Consider the following 24,873-nt stretch of genomic DNA (forward strand, 5'->3'; position numbering starts at 1 on the left):
GAAAACATGGATAATTTTTTAGAATATGATTACAATTTTCTTGAAACATAAAATTAAACTTTTCGATAAAAAGAAACAAATTTTCTTGAAAGAAGACAATTCTTCCTGAAGACATGTAACTTTGCGGAGAAAGAAACAATTTTTGTAAAAGACGTTAATGGGTGAGAATTTTTAGAACATGGAAAAAAGCATTCCATGATGTTAAAGAAGGCTTACATATATAGAAGACAACTTGAAGATGATTTATTTAATGGTCATGGAAGAAAAATGCATGCCGTTGAAAAACATGCATGCGATGGAAGAAAGATTACGTATCATACACACAAAAGAAACATGCGTGTTTCTTCCATCAAAGACTGTCCGCATGCTAAAAAATAGTGAAATGAATATGTACAACTAGATGTTATGGATAAATTTTTAACTTAAATAGAAGAAAGTGGATATTATGAAATTTAAAAGTTCACGTTGGTAATCATTTTATGGAATTTGTTTCTTGGAACGTTCTTTTTACTTGTATTGTTTAAATATTTAAAAGTTAATGCAAGACTACCTTTCAAGCGAAGAAAGAAGACATTATGAAAGACTCCTTTTCTTTTCTCTTCAAAGTGGTTGCTAATACGGAGATTCTTACTCAAGTTAGAAATCATAAAGGTCTTTATTTTGCTAATCATCCTCATCAATTGGGAATGGATGCAATTAGATTAGAGATGGACGGGTTTGTTCTTAATGATGAGCGTGTGGTAGTAGTATTTTGAGAGACAATACTGAGAATTGGATTTTTGGTTTTAATCAAAAGCTGGACCATGTTTCTACTGGCATTATGAAAATTTATGAGAGTTTTTATGGGTTAAATTTATGCTGGAAGAAAGGATATAGAGTTGTGAAGGTATTTTGTGATAAGGTGTACCCTATTTTCACTATCACAGGAACAATCACAGTTACCATCCCTTCTACGATATAATACAGGTTACTAGAAGGCTTTTAATTAGAAATTGAAATGTTAATATTCATTTTTTGTACAAAGAAAACAACAAGGGTGCTAACTATTTTACTAAGTTGGCACATAGTGTCTCTTGTGATTTTAACTTGTATCACTTGCCCCCTCATTAGGCTTCTTTTTGGTTCCTTAGAGGGTCCTTTGTCTTTTTTTTCTTATTTTTTCCTTTAGTTTATAATTGTTTACTTTTTTATGAATGAAGTTTTTTTTTACTCAAAAAAAAAAAATTCAACACACACTGGAAAAATAGTATGTGCAAGTTATCCTTCACACGTACAATCTTCTTCGCCGTATGCAAATTTTTTAATCTTATGCATTTTTCATTTATGAACACTGAAGAAATCATGTTTGCAAGTTGTCTCCCATGCACCCTCCATGTTTTCAAAAATTTCTTCTATTAATATATTTTCAGGCACATATTCTTGTGATACTCAGAAATTTACTGCATGTCTTCATTTAAGAGCAATTTATTCATTTCCTCTGCATATCTATTTGCCCTAAAGGACGTTAGTCCTTTAAATGATCTCAGATCTTTTTGCACAATAAATTTGCTGAACAGAAACTTTTCAGCAATTATCTCTTTTTATTATAGACATACATTTACCCATTTATAGGCTAATCCTCGCCTGAAAAAAACAAAAAAATAATAATATTATAATTAAAAATAGAAAAACTAGAAATGGGTCACTTTACAATTTTAAGAGTTGTAATTCCACTTCGCCCGACTAACAGGCCGAATTAAAAACCAGGTCGAAGCCGGGTATAGACCAGGGGTCGATCAAGCCACAGCCTAAAATTCCCGTGCAGAGTTAATTTCAGAAGAGACTGGATTTTGGCCCTCTTTGCCTAAAAAAAAAAAAAAAGGCCCTCTGCATTTTAAAATAAATTTGCATATTTTACGAGGCAAACATGGATTATACAGTAATTTTGATTCTATATATATATATATATATATGATTATTAGACTTCATCAGACAATGACTAAAAATGAGGTATGAGCATCTTTAACAGGCAGCATATCACCAGTGGAGCAAAGTGCTGCCCCACACATTTATTGGAAAATGTTATCCAGGCATCAAAGGGCACCACAAATTAGGCAAAGTCCTTCAATGTTAGCGGAGTCACAGCTTTGATATGGGACGTTTCTCATCAAAAACAATCATCACCTTCCCAATAGCTTTTCTATCTCTGATAGCAGCAAAAGCCAGGTTGGCCTGCAAGGACAGATCATTTCAAAATCGTTAATTCCTAAGAACATAGATATTCCTTGTATGTTATATCTTAACTGATAATATTAGAGAGAGATTAATGTTAAAAACATTCAAAGGGATGGCAGAAATCAACTAGCCATTACAAACATCCAGCATAGATTTACATGCAACTATCATATTTCGTTGAGGTTACAAGATATCTATCCCACAGATCCATAACCACTTTGTCTTCTTCAACTTCATCTCCATTGCAAGATATGATTACCATGACTCAGTCCAAATGTCCTAAATATTAGCTACTCACTGATTTAGCTTAATGAAACAATAAATCTCAAGAATCTATTCAGCTACGGGATTGGGATCATAATTTATATAATATACCTTCCGATGCTTTTCACGCTTTTCCAGATTTAATGTCAAAAAGTACTGCCTAGACTGCAAAAATACTCCAGTGCTATTCATAGTTTTATCTTAATATGTTTGCACTGTATAAATGTGCAGCGTAGTTTGATGGACCTCAATTTGACACCAGGTGTCATGTCCATACTATTACTATATGGCATGCTGCTACGAAGGACAAGAGTACTAGTTTCCTACATCACGGAGTCCACATCAGATGGAGAAAAGTGGGGAAATGGAACAGTGAGTGCAAAGAAATGCTGACATCTTTGGCCTTCAAAACGTTTTCCCTGAAACACCCACCCTTTGATAGACAAGTGGGTACTAAAGCAAACAAGTATAGTTAAAAACTTGCAATTTTCTCATAATCTTCTGCTACCGTGATGATAGAATAAAGTCAAATTATTCCTCTGTTTGACCTCCTCTCTCAATTCACTTCATGTTTATTCATTAGGGATTTCAGGAGCAATTCACTAAATTAAGAAATCAGGCAATAAAGTTTCTTCTAGAGAATTGCTATCCAACCTGTAATAGTATGTTTCTTAACAGAACCTAGGAAGATCTAATGACGCGACTGGCAACATTTAGGGGGATCGACTCCATTTAGCCAAGGTTAGACCTCAAATTAAAAGAACAAATGCGCACAATGGAAAAAATCCTGACCTCTTCAAGCCGGTAGGAATGAGAAATGTGGATAGAAATCAAGCCTCTTGCCAGCCAGCAAAGTAGCTCCCTGACAGAATCTTCAAGAACACTTGGCCGATGTATCTTATAGCTACCCCAGTAAAGACCATGCACTGTCCAGTTCTGTCACAACAACATTAAATATAGGGAAAATAAAATTTTGGGCCTCTATATTTTGCTCAAATTTTGCTATAAGTTTCTTCATTTTTTTTATGTTTTAGGTCACTACAATTTTATTTTTCCGTGTTCTACATTCCTATAACACTGCTCATGGAAGGACCTAAAACATCAAAAAACAAAATGTAAGGATTTAGAATATTGAAAAAAAGTGCAAGGACCTATAACAAAATTCGACCAAAGTACTGGGACCCAAAGTTATATTTTCCCTTAAATATAAATAAATATAAGACATCATAGCCACTAAAAATGAAGGATACAAATAATAAGCGTTTCACAGTAGCCAGACAGGAACTAGTGCTGTGGCAGAGCATAGACTTTTCATTTGGAAAGTCTGACAGCTGGTTTTGTGCCGCATTGGCTCCGTAAAATAATGTAACCCCTGTACTCCACAATGCTTTTTCATCATCCTTGTTTAGAAGGAGAAGATAGAAAAACCAAATACAATGATATTGATATATATAATTTTTAAGTTTTCTGGATACGACAAGGAGAATGTAACTCAAGCAAACAAATTAAATTACATGGTAAATGTGAGACAGCAAGAGAGCATTGCTTCACAAATTGTAATTTTCCCTCAAGATTAGTAGATATAAGATATAACCACACCCAGCAAGGAGTACCACAACAATGATGACAAGCTTACCCTACCAGGTGGGTCGGCTACATGGATTGTATGATGTTTTTGTGCTTTATTATTTACCAAGTTTTTATAAATGTTATTAACTAAGAAGTCCCGGTTAACAACTTTTATAACCACACCCAGCAAGGAGTATCTTCTGCAAAATTATTTCATTATAAGAAAACAAGAGATTTACTATATATCCTATACTCTTCATAATACCAAGCCATCCCATGTTTCTTCTAAACACGCGCAATTAAATGGCAGATACAATCACACAAGGTCACATAAGATAGAAAATGCACCAGACGGGACACAGGTCACATAAAGCCCTTTCTTGTACCAACTAATTTAAAGCCTCAGACAGCAACTTAACAACAGGAGTTAGAATAACATCGAGACTCAAGTGACCATATTGGAAGAAAACAAGGGAAGAAATGAACAAAAGAAGGTTAAATCAGTTTTGATTGCAATTTGTGAGGCATCAGGCTTGCTCCCCTTTAATTTCTAGGCTGATTTCAAATCCTTCCTTCCACAACTTGATTTTAGAATTCAAACTATTTGCGTTTGATAAAGCAAGATCATAAGTGACAAGCAAAAAGTCATCCAGTGAACAATGAGTCTAAAATTTCTTCTTGACGTACCTTGACAAGAGCTATATTAGCAGGGATGACAGGAATTTCTCCACTTGCAAACCCAATGATCAGAATTTTAGCTCCCCAGTTTAAAGCTTCATAGTTTCTTAGTAAGCTTGCCTCCAACTGGGTCATAGAGGACATCAACCCCTTTGAGCTTTTGAGCATGGAGAAACTCTTTGACACTCTGAGTGACATTTTGACCAGCCAAGTCCACCACATGATCAGCACCAAGTGATTTTAAAGCTTCACCTTTTCACTTCCCCTGCAATCATATTGTGTTAGAAGTACTAAACTCCTAGAGATACTAAGTAAATGTGCCATTACTAGATGGAGAAATGCTTGTCAACTGTTACATTTATCATCAACTAAAACAATTCACTACCTAGCGACAGCTATGACAATGGCACCACAAGCTTTTCCAATTTGTACGGCTGCAAGGCCTACACCTCCTGCTGCACCCAAAACCAGCAATACCTATAGTTCCATAATCTATTTTACTATACCATCGGACACATATACAACAATCAAAGATGTAAAGAGGAATAGGCAATAGCATTAAACTGGCAGAAGCAAACCATAGGAAGAACTGAATTGAGGGTACTTTTAAAACTCATGGGTATACATGCTGGATCAAAACGTACATACAAAGTCGTATTGACATATCATGATTAGTCAGGTCAACTAGTCTCCAATAAATGGTTCAACCTGTGAATTTTCAAACTTGAAGATAGCCAGATACCTGACGAGAGGTCAATCCAGCTCTATGGACGAGTGCAACGTGTGAAGTACCGAAAGCCACTGGAAGAGCCCCGGCAGCAACCAGATCACAACCTTTGGGAACGCGAAACCTTGACAGTTAACGAACATTAAGCACATGACTTAGAAGAGTTCTAAAATTAACAATAAAATGCAATGAAGAGCAAAAGGGAAAATTGAGCAGAATCTTACAGTTGGCTCTGGTCTACAACGATCAATTCAGCAAAAGACCCAAGGGGAACGAAGGAACAAACAGGGTCTCCGACTCTGAGATTGGAAACTTTGGGGCCAACGGCATCAACGAAGCCAGAAAAATCGGAACCTGGGATAAATGGCAAAGTAGCCTTCTCTTGATACTTACCCAGAATCTGCAAATAATTTGCAAAATTCAAGCTGGTGGCTTTGATTCTAACTCTTACAGAAGTGGGAGAATCCAACTCAGGAATAGGGTGATTTTTCGAGACATATATTGGGCTAGAATTATCTTGTGCAGACACAGTCGGATCACCCAATTTTCTGCACAAAAGAGCTTCCATTTCTATTGGGTTCGGAGTTTTGCTCTTCGAAACCACGGATGTTTAACGCACGCACGCACGCTCGCATATATATTATGCAGTCTAATGTCTAAGCCGATATTGTGTCTAGGTGGTCTAAATCTTAATTCAAGGTGTGATGCTGTATGATCCAATCGCTTTTTCCCCCTTCTTTCAACGGCCTGAGGTCCAATCGCACAGGAATTGTGACATACTCCGAGTACAAGTTTAAAGAGAGAGTCATTTTAAAAGATTAGTTTGTTGGGTAGGAGAGCCCTCACACTTATAATCTCACAAGGCTCTCCGATGTGGGACTTGTGACAATGTCATCCCGTCAAGAGCCGACGTCCTCGGCGGCTTCACTCCACAGCACTTCACTCGGCCTTCTATCAGTCAGAATCCTCTGTGGATAATCCTTTCCGTGACACCGAACTCTCAACGAAAGCACCAATGTGACGAGCACAAATCCAAAGGGAGAACCCATCTTAAAAGACTAGCCTATTGGGTGAGAAAGTCCCTCACACTTATAAACCTCACAATACTTGTGAAGTTCCCCGATGTGGAACTCGTGACATACTTCCCACAATCCTAAACAATTTGAAACTAAAGGATTTCATGTATCGCTAATCATTTTTATATTTTATACAGATAGACATTGATGATTATCAACCGTTTATTAGTGACTCTAGTTTGTCGTTATGGCAAATTTATCTGTAAGTTTTCCCCAAAAAAAAAAACCATTAACTTGTGATCCTAATAAAAATCAATATACATAAACACTGGTTACTGTTTGTAGAGATTTGCATGCAATTCTTTGAGATTCAAGATCTAAAGTCAGTAATTTAAGTTAAGTCCGACGGAATAACTCAAACCTGTTGAAAAAAAATTAAGATTGAGTTTGAAAAATAATAATTTTTAATGTTTAAGCTTACTAGCCCAAATCACTAAATAGAAAAATAGTTTAAAAAATATATACAAAATATAATAAATATTAATTAATTCTTTAAATTTTATGTCATTTTATATTAAAATATCATATATTTGAGTACATTACTATAGCTATTTTTAAAAAAATTAAAAATATTTATAATTTTCTATTTTCATTATTTTAATCAATAAGATATCTCAAAATAATATTTAAAATATATTTTAATATTTATTTTTATATTTAAAGACTCATTTTTTTTAAATTTTTTTTTAGTTCTATACATCATTTACATATCCAAAAAATATATTTTATATTTTAATAGAATAAAATAATTTAAAATTAAAAATAATTTTAAAAATAAAATTTAGATATATACAAATTCTCAATTTTACTACTAGATAAACATAATAGATAAAATAATATTTTTGAATGATTATTTAGTTATCATTTATGTCAAACCTGATTAAAAATTAATCATAAACTAGAATAAAAGTATGTAGGTATTAAGCAATATAAAAAGTTAAAAAATCAATTATAAAGTAGTATTTTACTCATAATTAAATAATTTTATTTTATACAATATAATTATGGCTAATTTTTTCATATTCTTAAAAATAAAAATACAGTTTATCCAAAATTTATGAAAAACTTTGAATTAATTGGTGCAATAATTTTAAATTAATGGTCTAACCGTAATTGAATTAAGATTGACTTAATCATAATTAAAATAATATAATTTAATTAAAATATATAAAATATTTATATATGACCATGATAAGAACAATATTTAAAAAATTAAGACATTAATTTACAAGTAAATAAAATATTCATGAATAAATTACACATAACATAACAAAACAATAATTGAGCTATTTAAGTACAAAATTAATAAGTTATTATTTTTTATTTTATTCTTTTAAAATTAAAATAATATTTTATACTTAATAAAATTATCTAAAATTTAAAATTGGTTCACAAAATAGAGAAAAAAATTTTAAAAAAGTTTCAGATATTCAGGCCGGTCTAAATAAGCCCGAAACCCAAAGGTATTAGAGTCAAGTTTAATTATATAAGCTTTTTATAAAAAATAATATTTTAAATTCAATTTAAATAAGCTCAACTTAAATTGAATCTTATATAAATAAACTCAATTCGTCCAAATTATTGGCTATAATGTGAAGTGCTGTACAGGGATTTAATTAAGCCTAGTTGTAGTAAATTAGGAAAAGACAGAAGGCGGCCCACATCCTTGGGTGGCTTCAGGTTAATTGATTCGTTTGCACTCTCACTGAAGACTAGATATTACTATCCATCCATCAACATTCTTGCATTAGACTTGAACTTCGGAACACCAGATTGAGGTGATTGAACGTAGCTACTGATCATTCATAGCATAGGAGAATTTTTCTATAAGCTCGGTTAGTAAACTGGCATTAATTAATTCTAGGAAAGAACAAGTAATATTTATGACAGAAGCAGTTTGATGTTTGTTCAGGAAGGAGGAACAGTGGGTATGGTAAGTCTACCGGAGGCAAGGCCCGGAGGAACGTCAAATCCAGACATGAAGTCATCCCCAAATAACAGAGCTCCCATTGCCAACCCTGGAGGTACATTCTCAGGAGGTTTTGCCCTAGGCGATGATGATGGCAAAGAATCATTTCTGGGGAGAAAAGTGGGTATATAACCAACATTTGAAGGTGGGGGTGGTGGAGAAGGAGTTTTACGTCGTTCGTAACTGGGTCCCTCCCCATATAGGTCAGTGTCAGAATCGTTTGCAGGGAACTGCCTTGGATACGAGCAGGGAACGTTGCTCTGTGTTTCATTCTTCTGGCGTTGGAGTGAAGCCAGAGGCGAATGCCGCCAATACACGTCCCCTGATCCATTTTCTGCAGTCAAGTTGCCTCTCTCCTTTCCTACACGACAAACTCCAAATGCTTCAGATTGGGATAGGTGAGAACAAGAGAAGGATTAAGATTCAAACATAAAAGGCAGTACTTTTGCTAGCCAAAAATACATGCCTCCACCTCAATCTTGATTCATCTTAGTTTTATGGTTTTAAAAAAATTTAACTTTGATTAGAAGGGCGGGGGGGGGGGGGAATCAAAGATCACGTGGTTGAAGCATGCATCTTTACAAACACCAGAAGGTAAATTTTCTGTATCAAAAGGTATGGCCAGAAATTAGCTGCAGCGTGGATGACGGGAAAACCTCTCCATTTTACACCTGGATTCGAATTTTGATATTCCTTTTCCTCGAATACACGAATTGAAATATCAATGAAGCCTCGTGGTTTGTCGGAATCCTTCTTTCGCAGTTGGTAGCTCCAAACTTCCTCATTCCCTGGCCTTACAGAAGCCCCAGAATTTGGAACCTCCTTCGCTAGAAACTCTTTGATGATAACAGATGCAGATCCATAAATATTTTCCGAGAGGAATATGGGATCTATACTGTGAACTTCCACGTTCAACACTAGATCTTGGATGTTGATCTCGGACTCAGAGTCATCAACCAGAACGGCAAACTTGGTTTTCCAAACAGGATTTTCACTCCCAGAATCATCAACCTTAGTGCAGTATTTGCAGTTAGGATGGATCCATCCAACGGCAAACCATTGACGCTTCCAAAACGAGGGTGAACGCCCGAGCCCATGAGCAGATACGAGGCTTACCTCAACCCAGATTTTCCCCATAGAAGGCTCAAAGAAGGAAAACAAGATAATAAAGAGATCCTTGCTCCAAAAATTCCTCCTTCAATAAGGTTTGAACAGGAAAAGAGAAAAAGAATATGCTTTGCATTGTTCCAAAGCCTACTTTCCTTTGCTGCTGGGAAAATTAAAATCCTTATTAACATTAGCGTTACATCCCGCCTACTAAATGCATCACAAACAAGCAGGAATCTGTTACTACGGTGAATGGGAAATATTAAATTGGTCACATGCAAAAGAATTGGCAAGAATCTGTACAAAGAAATTTCCCCAGGAACCTTCAATTTCTAGCACATTTACATTGAACCATAGGGCTCCCTCTTCCTGCAGTTGCTCAATGACTCACTCCCTCTTCCCATGTCAAATGAGACTATTTTTTACACCTGTCAAGAAGAATGAATAAAAATAGAGATGCCAATTATTGAAAATTTCTCGTTGAGCTGTGCTGATCTTGTTTTTGCTTTCTGCAGTTTTATTTCTGTTTTCTGTAGTGAGACTTCACTCATTACATGATTTCTGCTTTCGGCCTATGCGTCTAACGTCGTATTCACCTAGCTGGGTCGTTGGTAATGTAGCCCTCGTGTACATCATGGTAGTAGAGCCCAAAATGTCACCTCCAAATCCACATGCCCTAAAGAATAACCTGACAAAAGTTTTGCTTATGAATTGCAGTCCATAAAAGGATAGGACTAAGCGCTCCAGAAGGATCAATTAAATACCTCTCATTCTCTGTACAAATAGCTGCTATGTCATAAATGTCTCTATTTGTGAGCATCCTACAAAGAGGAAGTGGTGATATTAAGATTCCGGGAGATTTAAGAGTTTCATCGCCAGATTAGAGAAAGAGTAAAGAGCCAAGAGACAGCCAAAACTTGCTCGGTTAAGTCAAAACATCATCCTGCTTGCATTTTTCGCAGAACCTAATACATAGTGAAATCAAATAACTAAAAATACGTTAACTTGATGATCGATGAAATCAAGATAAGGAGCTACCATTTTGTGATCCCAATAATAATTGAAAACCAACAATCACTACCCCGCAACAAGCTCAAGGTACTATGGTTGAAGTATGTTCAGAAAACAGTCAAATATGCAGTGATGATTGAAAGTGCCTAATTTGTGAAGCAACTCAATCTCGATTCTCGAAAAGTATTCAGATTAACATTAAACAGTTAAACAATTGCAGAAAAGAGAGCAAAAATATATACCTCACAATTTTTTTAACTATCATTCGGCCAATTCCCAATCTCCGCAGGGAAGGAATTACCTGCTGTGCTGAAGCACGTTTAGCATCGCGCAGGATCAAACCACTTCTCAAAATCAAATGTTCACGATAATTTTGTTCTTTTAGACACGCGTGTTTAAACTTTCAGTAATGGAAAGTCAGTAATTGTTACCATCACATCGTAGATAGAAGCGGTAAGGCCACAATCAGAAATGGCACGGCCAAAGCCCACCAGCTGACCGTCGAAGGTTGAAACCGGCGTCATGCTTTGCAAGAAATCCGCCACACCCATAATCATCTTCGACGAATCCGCAGAGGAAGTGGAATCGCCACCCCTATCTTCATCAACAATATGGTGAGGTTTGCAGAAGACGGAGACAAGCACGGCGCTGTGAGACAGAGCAACGTGGAGCTTATGGATATCGACGGGTTCGACGCAGCCATGGGCGTCCACATAATTGGGGAACCTGTAGCACGAGTGGTTGCAATTGGCATAGAGTTGTTGAAGCTGGTGAAGATCGATATGTTTTGGGTCCGTAGAAATGTAAATCGGAAAAGGCGACCTAATTGTTGGGCTTCGCAGCTTTCTATTAATTTGTGAGGTTTGGGTGCTTCTTCTTCTGATCCATCTTAATTCCATGCAGGCGGACTGAAAACCCTTCATTTGTTGTTTCTCTGACTGCATCTGAATCTTCATACGAACTGTAACTCCCGTTACTGCCATGTCTCTCTGAATATTGATGATGGGGACGGGGAGGTTTTCGCCAAGCTGGAGAAAGAGAGAGTTCGTCGTACTGATTGTGTGGCAAAGCTCTCTCGTGACTCGTGAGGATAGGCAAGCAGTGGCATGCTTGGGTGTTGAGTCCGAGTAGGATGGACTTGCGCCCGCAAGCCTTTACTCTTCAAGGAGACCGGTTTCGGTGGTGCTCATAACTGTGGTGAAGTTTGAATCGATTTAAAAAATTATTATATATTTTTATTTTTATTTTTATTAAAATAAAAATTATAAAAATTATAAAATAATTTTAATAAATTTTTTATTTTAATATGGCCTAGATTTAATTTAAAGAGTCTAATTTAATATTAAAATTTTTATAATTAATATATATTGACTATTCACATGTATTCTGCACAGGCTAGATTAACTGTAATATGGCCTGTGCAGAGTACATCTAGATAATCAATATATATCAATTATAAAAATTTTAATATTAAATTAGACCCTCTAAATTAAATCTAAGCCATATTAAAAATAAAAAATTTATTAAAATTATTTTATAATTTTTATATATTTTTATTTTAATAAATATAATATATAATAATATTTAAAATCTGAACCATCCAGATCAAAATCTGAATGATTCAGATCTCACTATAGTAATGAGCACCATGTGCTGAGCACTGAAACCGGTCTCCTCTTCAAGCTAAATCCATTGTCGACGGCGTTTTTCAAAGAATTAAATAAGTAAACTAAATGCTAGTCATGGACTCCTGCATTTTATTGCATTTTTTATTTACAGTTTGTAAATTGTCAAAATAAACTTTTTATTTGCACTAAAAGATACTCTGATTTTATGCCTATGAAACTAATTTTTCACTTGTAAATTTTGATTTGCAAATTAAGTCTAAAAAGTTGCCAAACATTACTTAACATAAAATTTGTCTCACCAACCGTGTTTTGAATAAAATTATTTCTAATAAAAAAATTATAAGTAAAAAAATTGTTTTTAGGAATCTTTCAACTAGTAAAAACGAAATTCAAACATGTGCTAAATGTTGGCCCTGGTTTGTTTTGCTCGTTGAGAGTCCGCGACTCATGGATTTGTATTAAGCCACGCCACAGATAAACAAAAAGCCTATAGATATTTATATTATGGATACCGATTATTATTATTATTATTATTATTATTATTATTATTATAAAGGCAAGCGAGAGCCCTTGAAAGATAAAAACTAAAACAGTACCAAACAAAGTACAAGTGATCTAGACAATAATTGCCTATTCATCCAATAAATACTGGAACGACCTGAAGGTAAATGGGGAATCCATTCTATGGCAAAGGATGATCCACGTTCATGCTTAGCTAAGTAGCTTACAACCTATAGCCTCTCTTGCAAACAATATTCACCTGTCATTGGGATTCCCATGGCTCAAGACGGAGCATTCAATCGAACCTTCATCCACTGTCAAATCGAACCTTCGTCTTTTACTCTGTGCCGGCGAGTCTGGGGAAGAGATCAGTGCAGGGGAGGGATGATTTGGGCTGACATTATCCTTAACAATCTTCTTGCAACCCAATTAGTTGACGGTGACGCTAACCACAATATGGTTTCTTACAATGTCACGTTTTGGAATCCCTTTGTTCTTCTGGCCCAACTCCATCGATAGATTTCTTTCCGTTATCAAGTTGGGTTTTTCCTTAATCAACTTTGGTAGTGGCTTGCACGCGTTCATCCCCTTTCGCAACGCAAGGAGTGTTTGCTTCTGACTTCTTCTCTGCACGCAAAAATTTTCATAAGAATCTTGCCTTGATTTAATCTGTGAAAGATCTCATGGATTTTTTTTGGTATTTCAAGTAACCTCTTATGAGTAACGACATTAATGAAGAGCTAAATAATACTTACGAATGGAATTGGAAACGAAAAGGCAATAAATATTAGACCACAAGTGTAGATTGAATTCTTTATACTATGTGCCATAATACATGCATAATATGCCGTAGTATGTGGCACAAAGAAGTAAATTCCATGAATTATAAGTGTGCCATGACATGCACGTCACAAAATTTACACACATGCTACAATAGAATGACAACATGCTACAGTACATGAGTTAAATGAGGCTGTGTGTTTTAAGCTGCAAAAAGAAAATTAAAGTTTCATAAGCCCATTATTTCCACACCTGTAGCAAGATGACACAACTTCAAGAGGTCTTGGAGCTTGAGTTTACTATGGTTTGGGGTCATTGAAAGAGATTTAGCTAATGATTAAAGATTTAAAAAGATTCAAGTGGATATTTTTTAATTTTTTGGTTTATCTTCCCCTTTCTCTCTTCTTTCTATTATGGGCTTCAAATATTATGATGTTTTTAAGCTTGTTTCTATACATGAGCAGCTAGTAATCTTGTTCTAGAATTATTTTAAACTTTTACATGATTAATACTTGATCATTCCTCTTTTTTGATAACTAATGATATCTATATATTTATTTTATCTCTTACTTAATGCTTCTAAATATTTAGCCATCATTTAAACTGTTTTATTTACTTGGTTGTGCTTAAGAAAGCCAATTTAAATGTAAAATTTGGATAAAATAATGTTGGACTTAAAATTTATGAAGATAAAATATATAGTTTTGTAAGTAAAATAGAGATATTTTGCTATTCCTTCACTATCAATTTAAGATTGATGCTTAAAACTTGTTTTCGCTAATTATTTTTAAGAGATTAAGAAATTTTAGTATTTATAAAAATACTTGATTTTGACTTGAGAAATCTCATTCAAGTAAATTAAAATCTTAAACTAACATTTATTTTTATTAAAAATTATTTTGAGATGACTTAATTTAAGTCTTATGAAATACAAAAGGGAGAGATAATCTTAGATTTCTCCTCTCTTGAAGTCAAAGTTTTAAAATTTTTAATTGCTTTCCAACACTTTTTAATTTAATTTTCATTATTTTTAAACAAATCTTACATTTGATTTTATTCAACCCAACACAAAATTAAATAGTGAAATTTCAATTCTCTTTTACTTAAATGCTCGTGGAAATAATATCTTTGAAAAACTTCATGCTTGTGACAATCCGTATACTTGTGATAATACTTGATGGAGAACACAAGCCCTGGGATAATTTTGAGAGCAAAGAAAACGTGCGGTAATTAACACAAAGCTAATCCATCTAGAGTTACCGTATCAGCACTGGGAGGTTAGATCCTGTGAAGGAGGATATGCACACCATATCCTGGCTCTATAATCATTCTGTAAGCTGGACAGTGCTTGTAGGAAGTTGAAAGAGAGAAGCTGAAACGGGAGACGATGAGGGCGAGCACAACCTTCAACTCGACCAGAGCAAAGTTCTTGCCCAAGCACAACCGATTACCCACTCCGAAGGGCACGTATGCTTGTGGGAACTTGCAAGCGTTGGAGACACCATCGCTGAACCTTTCTGGCTTGAACTCATTAGCATCCGGTCCCCATATATCAGGGTCTCTGTGCAACCTTGGGATCAGAGTCCACACACAAACCCCTTTCGGAACCAACAGGTTTCCTATTTGAATGTCTTCATATGCCTCCCTTGACACAAAAGCTGCCGGTGGATACAATCGCAGAGCTTCTTGAATCACCATTGTCATCTGATGATTAAAAACAAAAAACAAAAAAGAAAAACTTAAACGTATATATAATATGTAGGAGATTAAAGATTGCGTATCTAGTGTAGGGAACATCGTGGGTATATACCTTCTTGAGGTTGGGGAGAGAATCTGCGGTTGGGATACCATTAGGGCAAAAGTGAGCAACCTCATGTCTGATGGCAGATTGCCATTGAGGGTGTAAAGCAAGAAGCATCAAGCTCCAAGAGGCGGCAACGGCAGTGGTTTCATGGCCAGCGAAGTAGATGTTCTTGCAGTTATCCACTATGAATTTCTTGGACAAGTCCTCACCTACACTCTCATCACTCTTGGCTTCTTCCAGAAGCAACTGCATCAGATCCTTCCCATTACGTGAGCTTGTCTCTGATCGCCCTTCTCGCTTGCGTTTCTCCACTAACTCCCATATCAGCGACTCTACCTCTCTCTCTAATTTGCTCATCTCGCTCTCCTTCCTTCTCCACAAACTAAGCACGCCCCTGCTATCACCAATCACACACTTGACCTTAGACTACATTCATTGATTAACGATACAGATAAGTGGAGGAGAATATGTATGGGCTCACGGGAAGCCCAGAGAGGCCAAAAAGGAAGCCGCCTTGCTTGGACATTGCCTTTTGCATGGTTCTAAGCTTGGAGAAAACTTCTTTTCCCTTGGAATAGGAATGGCCAAAACAGACCCTTGAAATGACGTCAGCAGAGAAGCCCCTCAAATCTGCTTGAACTTCAACCTCAACTTCTCCTGATGATCCAACCTCGTTAATTGACTGCTCCCATTGTGACAACATAGGCCGCGCTGATTCTATCATGAGCCCCACCATACCCTGCCCCATAATGTCATTTCACTACATCACCAAAATGGTATGCATACATAATATTATGGGTCTCTTTCCACATCTCTAAATTTTCAAAGTGGAATGTCCCTTGCAAACTAAATGCAAATGCAGACGCAAGTAAACACATGACACATTTTTTATTATATATGAATGCGGGGGGAGGGGGTAGTCTGGGACTTTCCTCCTCTCATCATTAGTTTAAACATGGGGGGTTTGCGCCTCTTTCCATCGATGAATTGAATTCCTTCGTCTCATTAAATCATGAAATACCTTAATTACCACAATAACATTATTTACACGTCACTCGCACAAGACCCATGGCCTCACAGAATCGGCCAGTGGATTTTTATTGAAATGCCTTCGATTGAGCTTTGTCAGATCAGATCAGATGTAGAAGCATATAAAATTGTCATCCCCCGTATCATATAACACGCTTATTTGTCATTTACTATCCATTTATATTTGATTAATATATGTAAATCAAACACAACTCAACATTATATAATAGAGGAACTGGGATATCTCTGGTCCAGGAGAAGGCCTTATGCAAGAGAACGAGATAATATAAAATGTGAGGCGTCCACAAACAAATCTCGTGCAGACCCATGTTAGCCTGTACAAGGGGGAACCAATAGTGTTATGGCTCATTATATAAATGAGCAAAGAGCTCATCGCTTTTAGATTGTTTAAATTTAATTTGAATAGTCTAGATTTATAAATTTTTTTATTTTTTTTAAAAAATTATTATAATGAATACAAAATTAAAAAAAAAAGACAATTTTTAACTGTCATTTTTTAAAAAATAAATGTTTATTTTAAAATATCAGTTGAAAAATTATAAATGTGAAACAAGAAAATTAAATTAAATAGTTCAGAGACGATGAACTCAATGCTCATTTATATGATGAGTTGATCCAAATTCTGTACAGGGCACAAACTTTAGTCCGCAATTGAAAAGTATGAAAAAAAAAATTCTTTTTATTTTTTTACAATTCACGCTTGATAAAGAATTCTTTTTGTTCGGATTTGATTTAATTTGCTGAGATAAAGTCTGTAGAGTGTGGATCCAAAATAGGATAAGGGTTTTAAAAATTTTTTTAATGAAAAGGTTATTGGTTAAATACATTAAAAAGATCGATATATCATTAACATCTATGTACAATATAATAATATTATAATGAGTGGTGCTATTCACAAATTAAATTAGAATTGATGTATGATAAAATGGAAAGCGACACCAGTCATATGCGCGCGTATGTGAATAAGAAAATAAAACGAAATCAGCGGAACAGGAGAATTTGAATGTGTCGCGTCAGAATTATTTTTTTTATCGATGAATATAACATATCAGACACACCTGTCATGTGCATACAGATTTAAAAAAACTAACATTATTAACAGAGGCAAGTGTCCCTGGAGAAAAAGATGGATCATTATTAATTTCGTGTCAATTCCTCTCTTAGGATATATTATATAAAGTTTAATCTAATCAAGGAACACGACGGAAGTGAAGACAAATTCAGGGGCACGGCGTGGGATATTGTATAATATATGAAGATGATTAAGGATAATCAATCACGCACCTTAACTTTGCTCATGAAGAACTCAGCTGAAACAAGCTTCCTCTGGTGGGCCCAACTAAGACCATTGGCTCTTAAAATGCCGTTTCCGAGCAAGGGAGCGAGCCTGTTGGTGACGTCAGAGGGCTTTCCAAAATCCAAAGTGAGACACCGGTTCATCTCTCTCACTAGCTCCGGGTCGTTCACAACAAGATGCTGCTTCGTCCCTGTGGAATACGTGTACAGTAGACCTGCAAGTCATGTTGCAGGTGCTGCAGGTTACCTCATCCTCCTTTTGTAGATATACTTTGTAATAATTAATTAATCGGATATAAAATTTCATATCGAGAATCCGATAATAAGGACAGGGACTTGACGTTGATCCATTTATTTGATGGGGCCCCACTGAAATGATCCGCAATGCTGTATACACTGGCTCGCTCCATTAACCTATGGAAGCTGTTTCAAAGATGATGCCGCCTAGGAGGCTATGTAACTATCCAAGATTATATTGCAACAACAGCTGTAAAGGTGATTATTCTTATACATGTGTATGTCACGGTGCTACTGCTACCTCACCAATAAAATATATGCAATGTGCTGTCCTCTCTGACCTCACCAGTTCAGATTTTTTTTTTCTTCTCCTTTTGGGGTTAAGGAATAGTAAAACATACAGCAACTACACTATCTTTATATTTTATATTAACAACAAATCTGTATCCAACACCCATGTTTCAACTCGTAAGTTAAAAAAGGTTTATATATCATTTTTATCTGTAGCAATGCCTGTTTCTTGCCTTTAAAATTAAAATGTTGAAAGCAGAGACAATTCCGTGCGTAATAATTAATGTAAGGTAATCCTTAATAAAAAATAAACAAATAATTTAGTCCCTATAAACTCAAAATATTCCTTTTTAACAAAATACATAATTTAAACTCATTCTTTTTTTTTTTACGAAACAATAAGTTTTATAAGCAAATTTTTCTTAAACAATGTAATTTTTATTATAAATTAACTTCATAAAAATGCAATTTAAACTCATTCTTACTGAATTTAAACATGACATTAAGTTATTGAATTAATTAATTTTTTGAAAAAGATATAAATAATTGACTCGTGGCTCCTTAAATATGTGCCGGCATGTGACTATGGAGTCAGAGAGGGATAGACCGCAGAACACTGAGCTCTCTCTCCCAGTACCAGCAAGCTGGCAAGTGGTGGCAAGAGTTTCTTTGATCCGAAAAATCAATCATCCATTCATAATTCATTTATCCATAGAAGCGAAGCCAGGAAGAACTAACATATTCAGGAGCTCATAAAATAACATGACTTCTAAGTTATAAACTATTAGAGAGGATGAAGACATTTCAATAGCGTTTGAAAAATAAATAGGGGGAGATGTGTGTGCATGATTGCCAGCAGCAGTCCCCCGTCCCAAAGTCCCACCGATATATCTTTTAGTTATGGTCAACATCCCAGGCATGCTTGTCCTCTTTCGCCTTCCAATTTTCACTTTCACACACTATCAAATTAAACAGAGAACTAAACGTAGAGAAAGGCTGCTGTGATCTGTGAATTGTGATGCCAAAAAAGTCGACCCATACAGAATGGAAAGCGGGAGAAGCGAACGAAAGAGAAGAAGAGTAGTATTACCGTACTGTTTCCGCCAGTGCTCGAAGTAAGGGAAGAGGTTGGAGGTGTAGTCGTGGGCGACGAAGAGATGGGAATGGTGGGGGCCGGGGAGAGAGGCGGGTTTGGCCTGAGACTGAAGTTTCTGCATCAGAGGCAGATTCCCGTAGAGGAAGGAAGGAGGAGGGCCTCTGATCCCCTGCATTCGCAGCTTCCTCCTCACCCTCTCCGATTTCCCCCACCCGCTGCCGCTGCACACCATGTACGCCATCCAGCTCAGCATCATCCCCACCACACCGACCCACCAACACCAGCCTACCTCCATCCACTCCGATCTTCTTCTTCCCCCACAGATTTATGCACAAGATTCTTCAATATAATGCCCCCCGCCCCAACCCCCAACTCTGACTCTCACACTCTCTGTTTGCTCTTTGATTAGAAAATTAAAGGCCTCTCTTCCAATACGCCCAATTCCTGGTCGTCCCCTCTGTCCTTCTCCCCGCCAGGGCTTTAATTTCTTCCAAATATATAATTCCTTCCCGTGGACTGACTCCTCCGCTTTCACATCACTACATACAATGAAGACCGCTTTTTGTTGTCAGTAGCTCAACAAAGTTTCGTGTATTTCTGAAAAATTAATTTATCCACTACTTGTTTCAACTCTCCTTGCCTAATGATATATATGCTCCCTTTTAGAAAGAGCGTAAGGATTTAATTTTATTCATATCCTCTGCTAATTAGTGCCCGCTCCTCCAATTTTTTTTTTTTTAAAACCATGTTTAAACCTTTTTTATAGTTTTTAACTGATTTTTTTTTATTTCCTGTCAAAATCAACATAGTTCTAAAAGATATATCAAAAATAAATAATTTAATTAATCATGCACAGCGTATGTAGGACCTCTTGTATCCCCTACAGTGACTAGAGGATGCCATTAAAAAAAGGGAAAGAAAAGAAGTGTGAGAACTGAGGGCGGCGTGCTAAAGCTCACCGCCTATTTTGACAAGGGAGAACATATAAGAGATCCACATGCATGTACGCCTTCGTTTCATCATTCATGTTTAGGGTGCATGTAGACACAGGGGACTTGTCTACCACAAGCTGCCTTCTCCCTTCTCCACTGTTTTCTTTTTATCATGTATTTGGACGGAAAGAAAAATATGAAGAAAAGAAAAATTACGAGAGAACGCTTTTAAAAACAATAAAAAATTTTACTTCTTTTGAAAATTTATCCCCTCTATTTTTTTCACTTTTCCCTCCAAGCATAAGACTTTTTTCTTTTTTCCTTCCACCGGCTCTCCTTTTCTTGTCCGGGCTAATATTAATATTTATATATCTGTTTACATATATTCAAAAAAAAATACTTACCTGTTTACATCCCATCACCTTATTTTTGACGGTCATTAATATTTGTATATATATTTATTTGTGATATAATAACATTGTTACGTGTCACGCACGCAGACACAAACACAACCATACAAGAGAATCATAAAATCATCGATTTTGTTTTCTTGGTCAGTTGGAATTTTATGGACGTGTTAGGAGAATGGGATAGGAACGTAATTAATGAATTTCAAGGGTGCAGGATATAGTACTTTAGGTGGCATATTCCTATCAACTTTATAGGTGTTTGAACATCACAGCGACATGCATGCATATGTTCGATCAATTATTCGCAAGATGGTACACTCATCTGCTCCCGATGGTTTTCCTTGGTCCTAGGTTTTGACTGCTTTAAAGACAACTGATCCTCTCAATGTGACTCGTTCATGCATCTCTACTCAGCCTTTTTCTCTTTTGCGCTGAAAATTGCCGCTGCAATATATTTCCACATTGCCGTGAGCCGTCCGAACTATAAAATCAGGCAGTAATTTCATTATAAATACCTGGCTAGCTATGTGGAGAAAGCGGAGGTTGCTATCGAAATTAATCGGACGACCTACATCGGTCTAGAAAATGACGGGACGGGATAGTATATCACGGTTCAAAATATCGTAATATAATACCCCGCCTAAAAAAGAGAACAATCTCATGTTTCTTACTCGCTCTTAATTAATTGGATTAATTTAGGCCTGTTTATTTTTCTATTTTTAAAAACTGTTTTTTTAAAATATTTTTTTGGATAAGTGTTTTTTATTTAATTATTTTTAAAATTATTTTTTTTGTTTTTAAAAACAAAAAAATAGCAACAACTTCAAGTTGTTTTCCTTTTATTTTTCTTATCTTTAAAATACACTACATTTAATTATTAAAAATTATAGGTATCTTCACAAATTTTTTTTATTAATTAATTATTATTATTAACTGCTTATAATCATAACAATCAGTCTCTTGTTTAATTTTAAAGCTGTTTTTTAATTAACATAATCAAATAGATTTTATTTTATTTTATTTTCAAAAAAATTTAAAAATTATATTGCAAAATAATTTTTAAAAATAAAAAATGAGAATAGAAAACAAATAGTCCTAAACTTGTGCTTTTATTCATCCAAGCTTAGATATCCGCAGAGACAATTTTTCCTAAGAGTAGGAGGCTGTTCGCTTGAACCCCGCTACTATGTATACAGCAGTTATGGGGCTACTCGCTTCCGTCTTAATATACAAGAAATCTTTAACTAATTTATTAAAATCAAGGTAAGCTTTTTAAAAATAAATTTGTCTTGAAATTGAACCACTTTTCATTTTTACTCATAAATTTAAATAAAGTGATTTGATGTGAGGGAGTTTTCTAAAAATAATCTAAATATTGCAACTCTTTTTTATTTAGGAGAATGATGAATAAATTCTTTCAAAATAAAATAATAATAATTTAGTCCTATGAAATGTGATAATGTCTTCTAAAATTTCAAGGGACCTAATTGCCATTAAAATTTTTGATAAAATGAAAAAATATCCCTTAATTTAGAAAAGTTTAAAAAGGCTTTTTTCATTCATAATTTTAGTTCTAAAATTTACAATTCTAATTCAACAAATGATTAAAATAGTTTGAAAATTTACAACTATCTTTCACCTTTTTCCTTCAATAACTAAAGTGCAACAAAGTTTATTTCACTCACAATTTTAGTTCTAAAATTCATAATTCTTATTTAGTAAATAACTATACTGGTTTAAGCATTCACAACTTTTTTTTTTACCATTTTTCTTCAATTAGCAAAGTGCAACAAATTTTTTTCATTCATAACTTTAATGTTGAAATTCACTAGTCTAATTCAGTGAATAACTAAAGCATTTTAAGTATTTATAACTTTTGTCTCACCATTTTCCATACTTTTTTTAATTAAGAGGTATTTTTATCATTTCATCAAAAACCTTAATGACAATTAAATTCTTTGAGACTTAGAAAGTATCATAACATCTCGCGAAATCAAATTGTCATTTCCTACCTTTTGATAAAAATGTTTTTTTTTTCCAAAATTGCATAAAACAATAAAGAATATATTGACTTACATTAAATATCATGTTAATCTTCTAAAACGTGACAAGCAAACGAGCCCGGCCAATATATATGCAGCCAAAAAATATAAAATAGTACAAAAATATATTTCTTTTTCTACCTTTCTTCTAGATCCTGGTCCTTTTCTGATATTTTTATTCTGAAGCAGAAATTGAAATTGTACAAACCATGACGGTACACGTTCACATGTGAGAAAGGTGACTCACAAGTTGTTTAAAATCATGAGTTAAATAGCAATTTAAACTCTAAACTGTACTACCGTTCAAAAAAAAAACCATAAACTGTGATTTGAATTTTAAACCTATATTTTAAACTTTTTAACAATTAAATATGCGGCAATCTTGCCACTATTAATTTGTAAATAACGATGGTTACCTTAAGCATCGTAGGGCCTACATTCTCAGTCTCTCTCCTCCCCCTTCTCTTGCCACTATCTATAGCTCACTAGCTTTCAAAATCATCACTGTTCTATTTCTTCATCCGCAGCGCTATCCCGAGCAATAAACCTCGCGAACTCGCCTGACCCTAGGTGATGGACAACCTGGGAGACCTTAGAACCAGAGGCAGAGCTCAAAAAGAGCTTGAAGGAGGAGGAGGAAGAGGAGGGGAGGTGGACAGAGGAGAACTGAGGCGGAGGTCGGCGCAAAGCCGGCATCACATTGGATCTATTTGGGCCAAAACCATCGCCTTCATATCTCCTTCCTAGCCACTGCTATATACCTAGCAAACACACCCTCCTCCTCCTCTCCTCGCTCTCCATCGCCGCCACCATAGCTTGGCTCAATGCTTCTTCTTTATTGGCGGCGCTATCAAGGGCCATGAACCTCGTGAACTCCCTCAACCCTCGTTGGAGCGCCACTGTTAGCAAGCACATGTACATGAATTATCCTTCTTCCTTGCTCTTATCAGAGGGACCATCACGTAAGCCTAGTTCTTCCTCGACCGCGTGAATTCATCCCATCGTGCAGCACTATCTTTGACATTCTCAACATTAGCGTTGTCAGTGTGGGAGGTGTGGATCGTTGATTGAATCACTGTACTGCTTGAACTCAACAACACTAGTGATGGCTTCACTTTTGTAGGTGTGGAAGTCCTGCTCTACTCGATTGCTGTTTGAGAGACATAGCTACGGAAAGTTGTCCTTGCGTCTAGTTCTCCTACATCTCAAACATCAGCTCCATATCGTCGCCTTATCTCAAAAGCATAGCACGCTGAACACATTTGATTTGGTTGATCTACTTGTCGGATAGCTTCTCGCTAAAGCATGTGAAGATCGCAGAAAGAGAAGAGAGAGAAGCCGTGGGGGAAGGAGAGAGACAAGAATGTGGGCCCATCATGCTTAGAGAAACAACAATTGGTTGCTATTTAATGGTAGGGTTGAGATTTCATGTTCATTTTAAGACAATAATTTTAAAATTCTATCTAAATAATTAATTTATTAAAAAAATTAAAAAAAATTAATACTAAATTGGACCATTCAAATTAAATTTACATTGATCAAATTAATAATAAAGTATATTTATTAAAATTTTATATTTTTTAAATATAAAAATATAAAATATAATGATAAATATGAACCGTCTAAATTAAAAATATAAACAATTTAAATTTCTCATAAAAATATAAAATATAACTGATAAATATGAACTGTCTAAATTAAAAATATAAACAATTTAAATTTCTCATCAGAGTTGCTCATCACTTGATAAGCATTAAACTCAATGCAAGGTGGGGGGGGTAAGAGGAAGAAGGGAAAAGACAATGGAAAATGACGTCGATGACTCATTGGCAAGGGGAGACGATGGAGTAGGCAAGTGCTTGTCATGTAAACAAGTCATCTAAATTAGCATCGAGAGCTCATTGCTTGAAGTTCATCTAGAATTAATTTGGATAATTCAGATTTATAATTCTTTACTTTTATTTTTTTAAAAAAATATTTTAATATATACAAAATATAAAATAAAGACGTCAATTTTTCAAAAAAAATAATTTTTTATTTAAAAATACTTGTTGAAAAATGGACCATAAAAATTAAATTTGAATGGTTTAAAGACAATGAGCTCTTAGTGTTCATTTATGTGATTATTACTGAATTTGGTTTCAGAGTAGGCAAGTTCTTGATATAACATGAGTTGAAATTTACGCAGGAT

The 24,873-nt window shown here is 35.1% G+C and overlaps 4 protein-coding genes across 6 annotated transcripts; all 4 read right to left on the reverse strand.

Annotated features, from left to right (window-relative positions):
* Nucleotides 1-1,975: 1,975 nt before the first annotated feature.
* On the reverse strand, nt 1,976-6,231 carry LOC129294795 (uncharacterized). The gene is given in 8 exon segments (XM_054933287.1): nt 1,976-2,211; nt 3,271-3,414; nt 4,735-4,831; nt 4,833-4,971; nt 4,974-4,990; nt 5,111-5,202; nt 5,468-5,576; nt 5,677-6,231. Coding segments are annotated over 8 exon segments (1,035 nt in total). The 5' UTR covers nt 6,021-6,231; the 3' UTR covers nt 1,976-2,118.
* A 2,076-nt stretch (nt 6,232-8,307) lies between these two features.
* Nucleotides 8,308-9,637, reverse strand: LOC129294477 (uncharacterized). Of its 2 annotated transcripts, none has more exons than XM_054932889.1 (2): nt 9,169-9,637; nt 8,308-8,858 (listed from the first exon to the last, which is right to left on the reverse strand). In XM_054932889.1, exons 1-2 carry the CDS (start codon nt 9,632-9,634, stop codon nt 8,437-8,439), a joined length of 888 nt encoding a protein of 295 aa, XP_054788864.1. In that variant the 5' UTR covers nt 9,635-9,637; the 3' UTR covers nt 8,308-8,436. The 2 variants fall into 2 exon arrangements, with proteins under 2 accessions (XP_054788864.1, XP_054788863.1); XM_054932888.1 differs by having other exon boundaries at nt 9,154-9,637.
* Nucleotides 9,638-9,848: 211 nt separating this feature from the next.
* Nucleotides 9,849-11,755, reverse strand: LOC129294478 (uncharacterized). 2 transcript variants are annotated; one of them, XM_054932891.1, is made up of 4 exons: nt 11,047-11,755; nt 10,858-10,916; nt 10,369-10,425; nt 9,849-10,292 (listed from the first exon to the last, which is right to left on the reverse strand). In XM_054932891.1, exons 1-4 carry the CDS (start codon nt 11,596-11,598, stop codon nt 10,148-10,150), a joined length of 813 nt encoding a protein of 270 aa, XP_054788866.1. In that variant the 5' UTR covers nt 11,599-11,755; the 3' UTR covers nt 9,849-10,147. The 2 variants fall into 2 exon arrangements, with proteins under 2 accessions (XP_054788866.1, XP_054788865.1); XM_054932890.1 differs by having other exon boundaries at nt 10,858-10,919.
* Nucleotides 11,756-12,758: 1,003 nt separating this feature from the next.
* LOC129294465 (cytochrome P450 714A1-like) lies at nt 12,759-19,990 on the reverse strand. The gene is made up of 7 exons (XM_054932861.1): nt 19,293-19,990; nt 17,663-17,889; nt 15,810-16,067; nt 15,744-15,754; nt 15,335-15,710; nt 14,785-15,228; nt 12,759-13,371 (listed from the first exon to the last, which is right to left on the reverse strand). Exons 1-6 carry the CDS (start codon nt 19,591-19,593, stop codon nt 14,803-14,805), a joined length of 1,599 nt encoding a protein of 532 aa, XP_054788836.1. The 5' UTR covers nt 19,594-19,990; the 3' UTR covers nt 12,759-13,371; nt 14,785-14,802.
* Between the last annotated feature and the right edge of the window lie 4,883 nt (nt 19,991-24,873).

This window comes from Prosopis cineraria, unplaced genomic scaffold (assembly GCF_029017545.1).
Source record: "Prosopis cineraria cultivar Desert tree isolate PC_DT_omini unplaced genomic scaffold, ASM2901754v1 PC15, whole genome shotgun sequence".
Classification (NCBI taxonomy): domain Eukaryota; kingdom Viridiplantae; phylum Streptophyta; class Magnoliopsida; order Fabales; family Fabaceae; genus Prosopis; species Prosopis cineraria.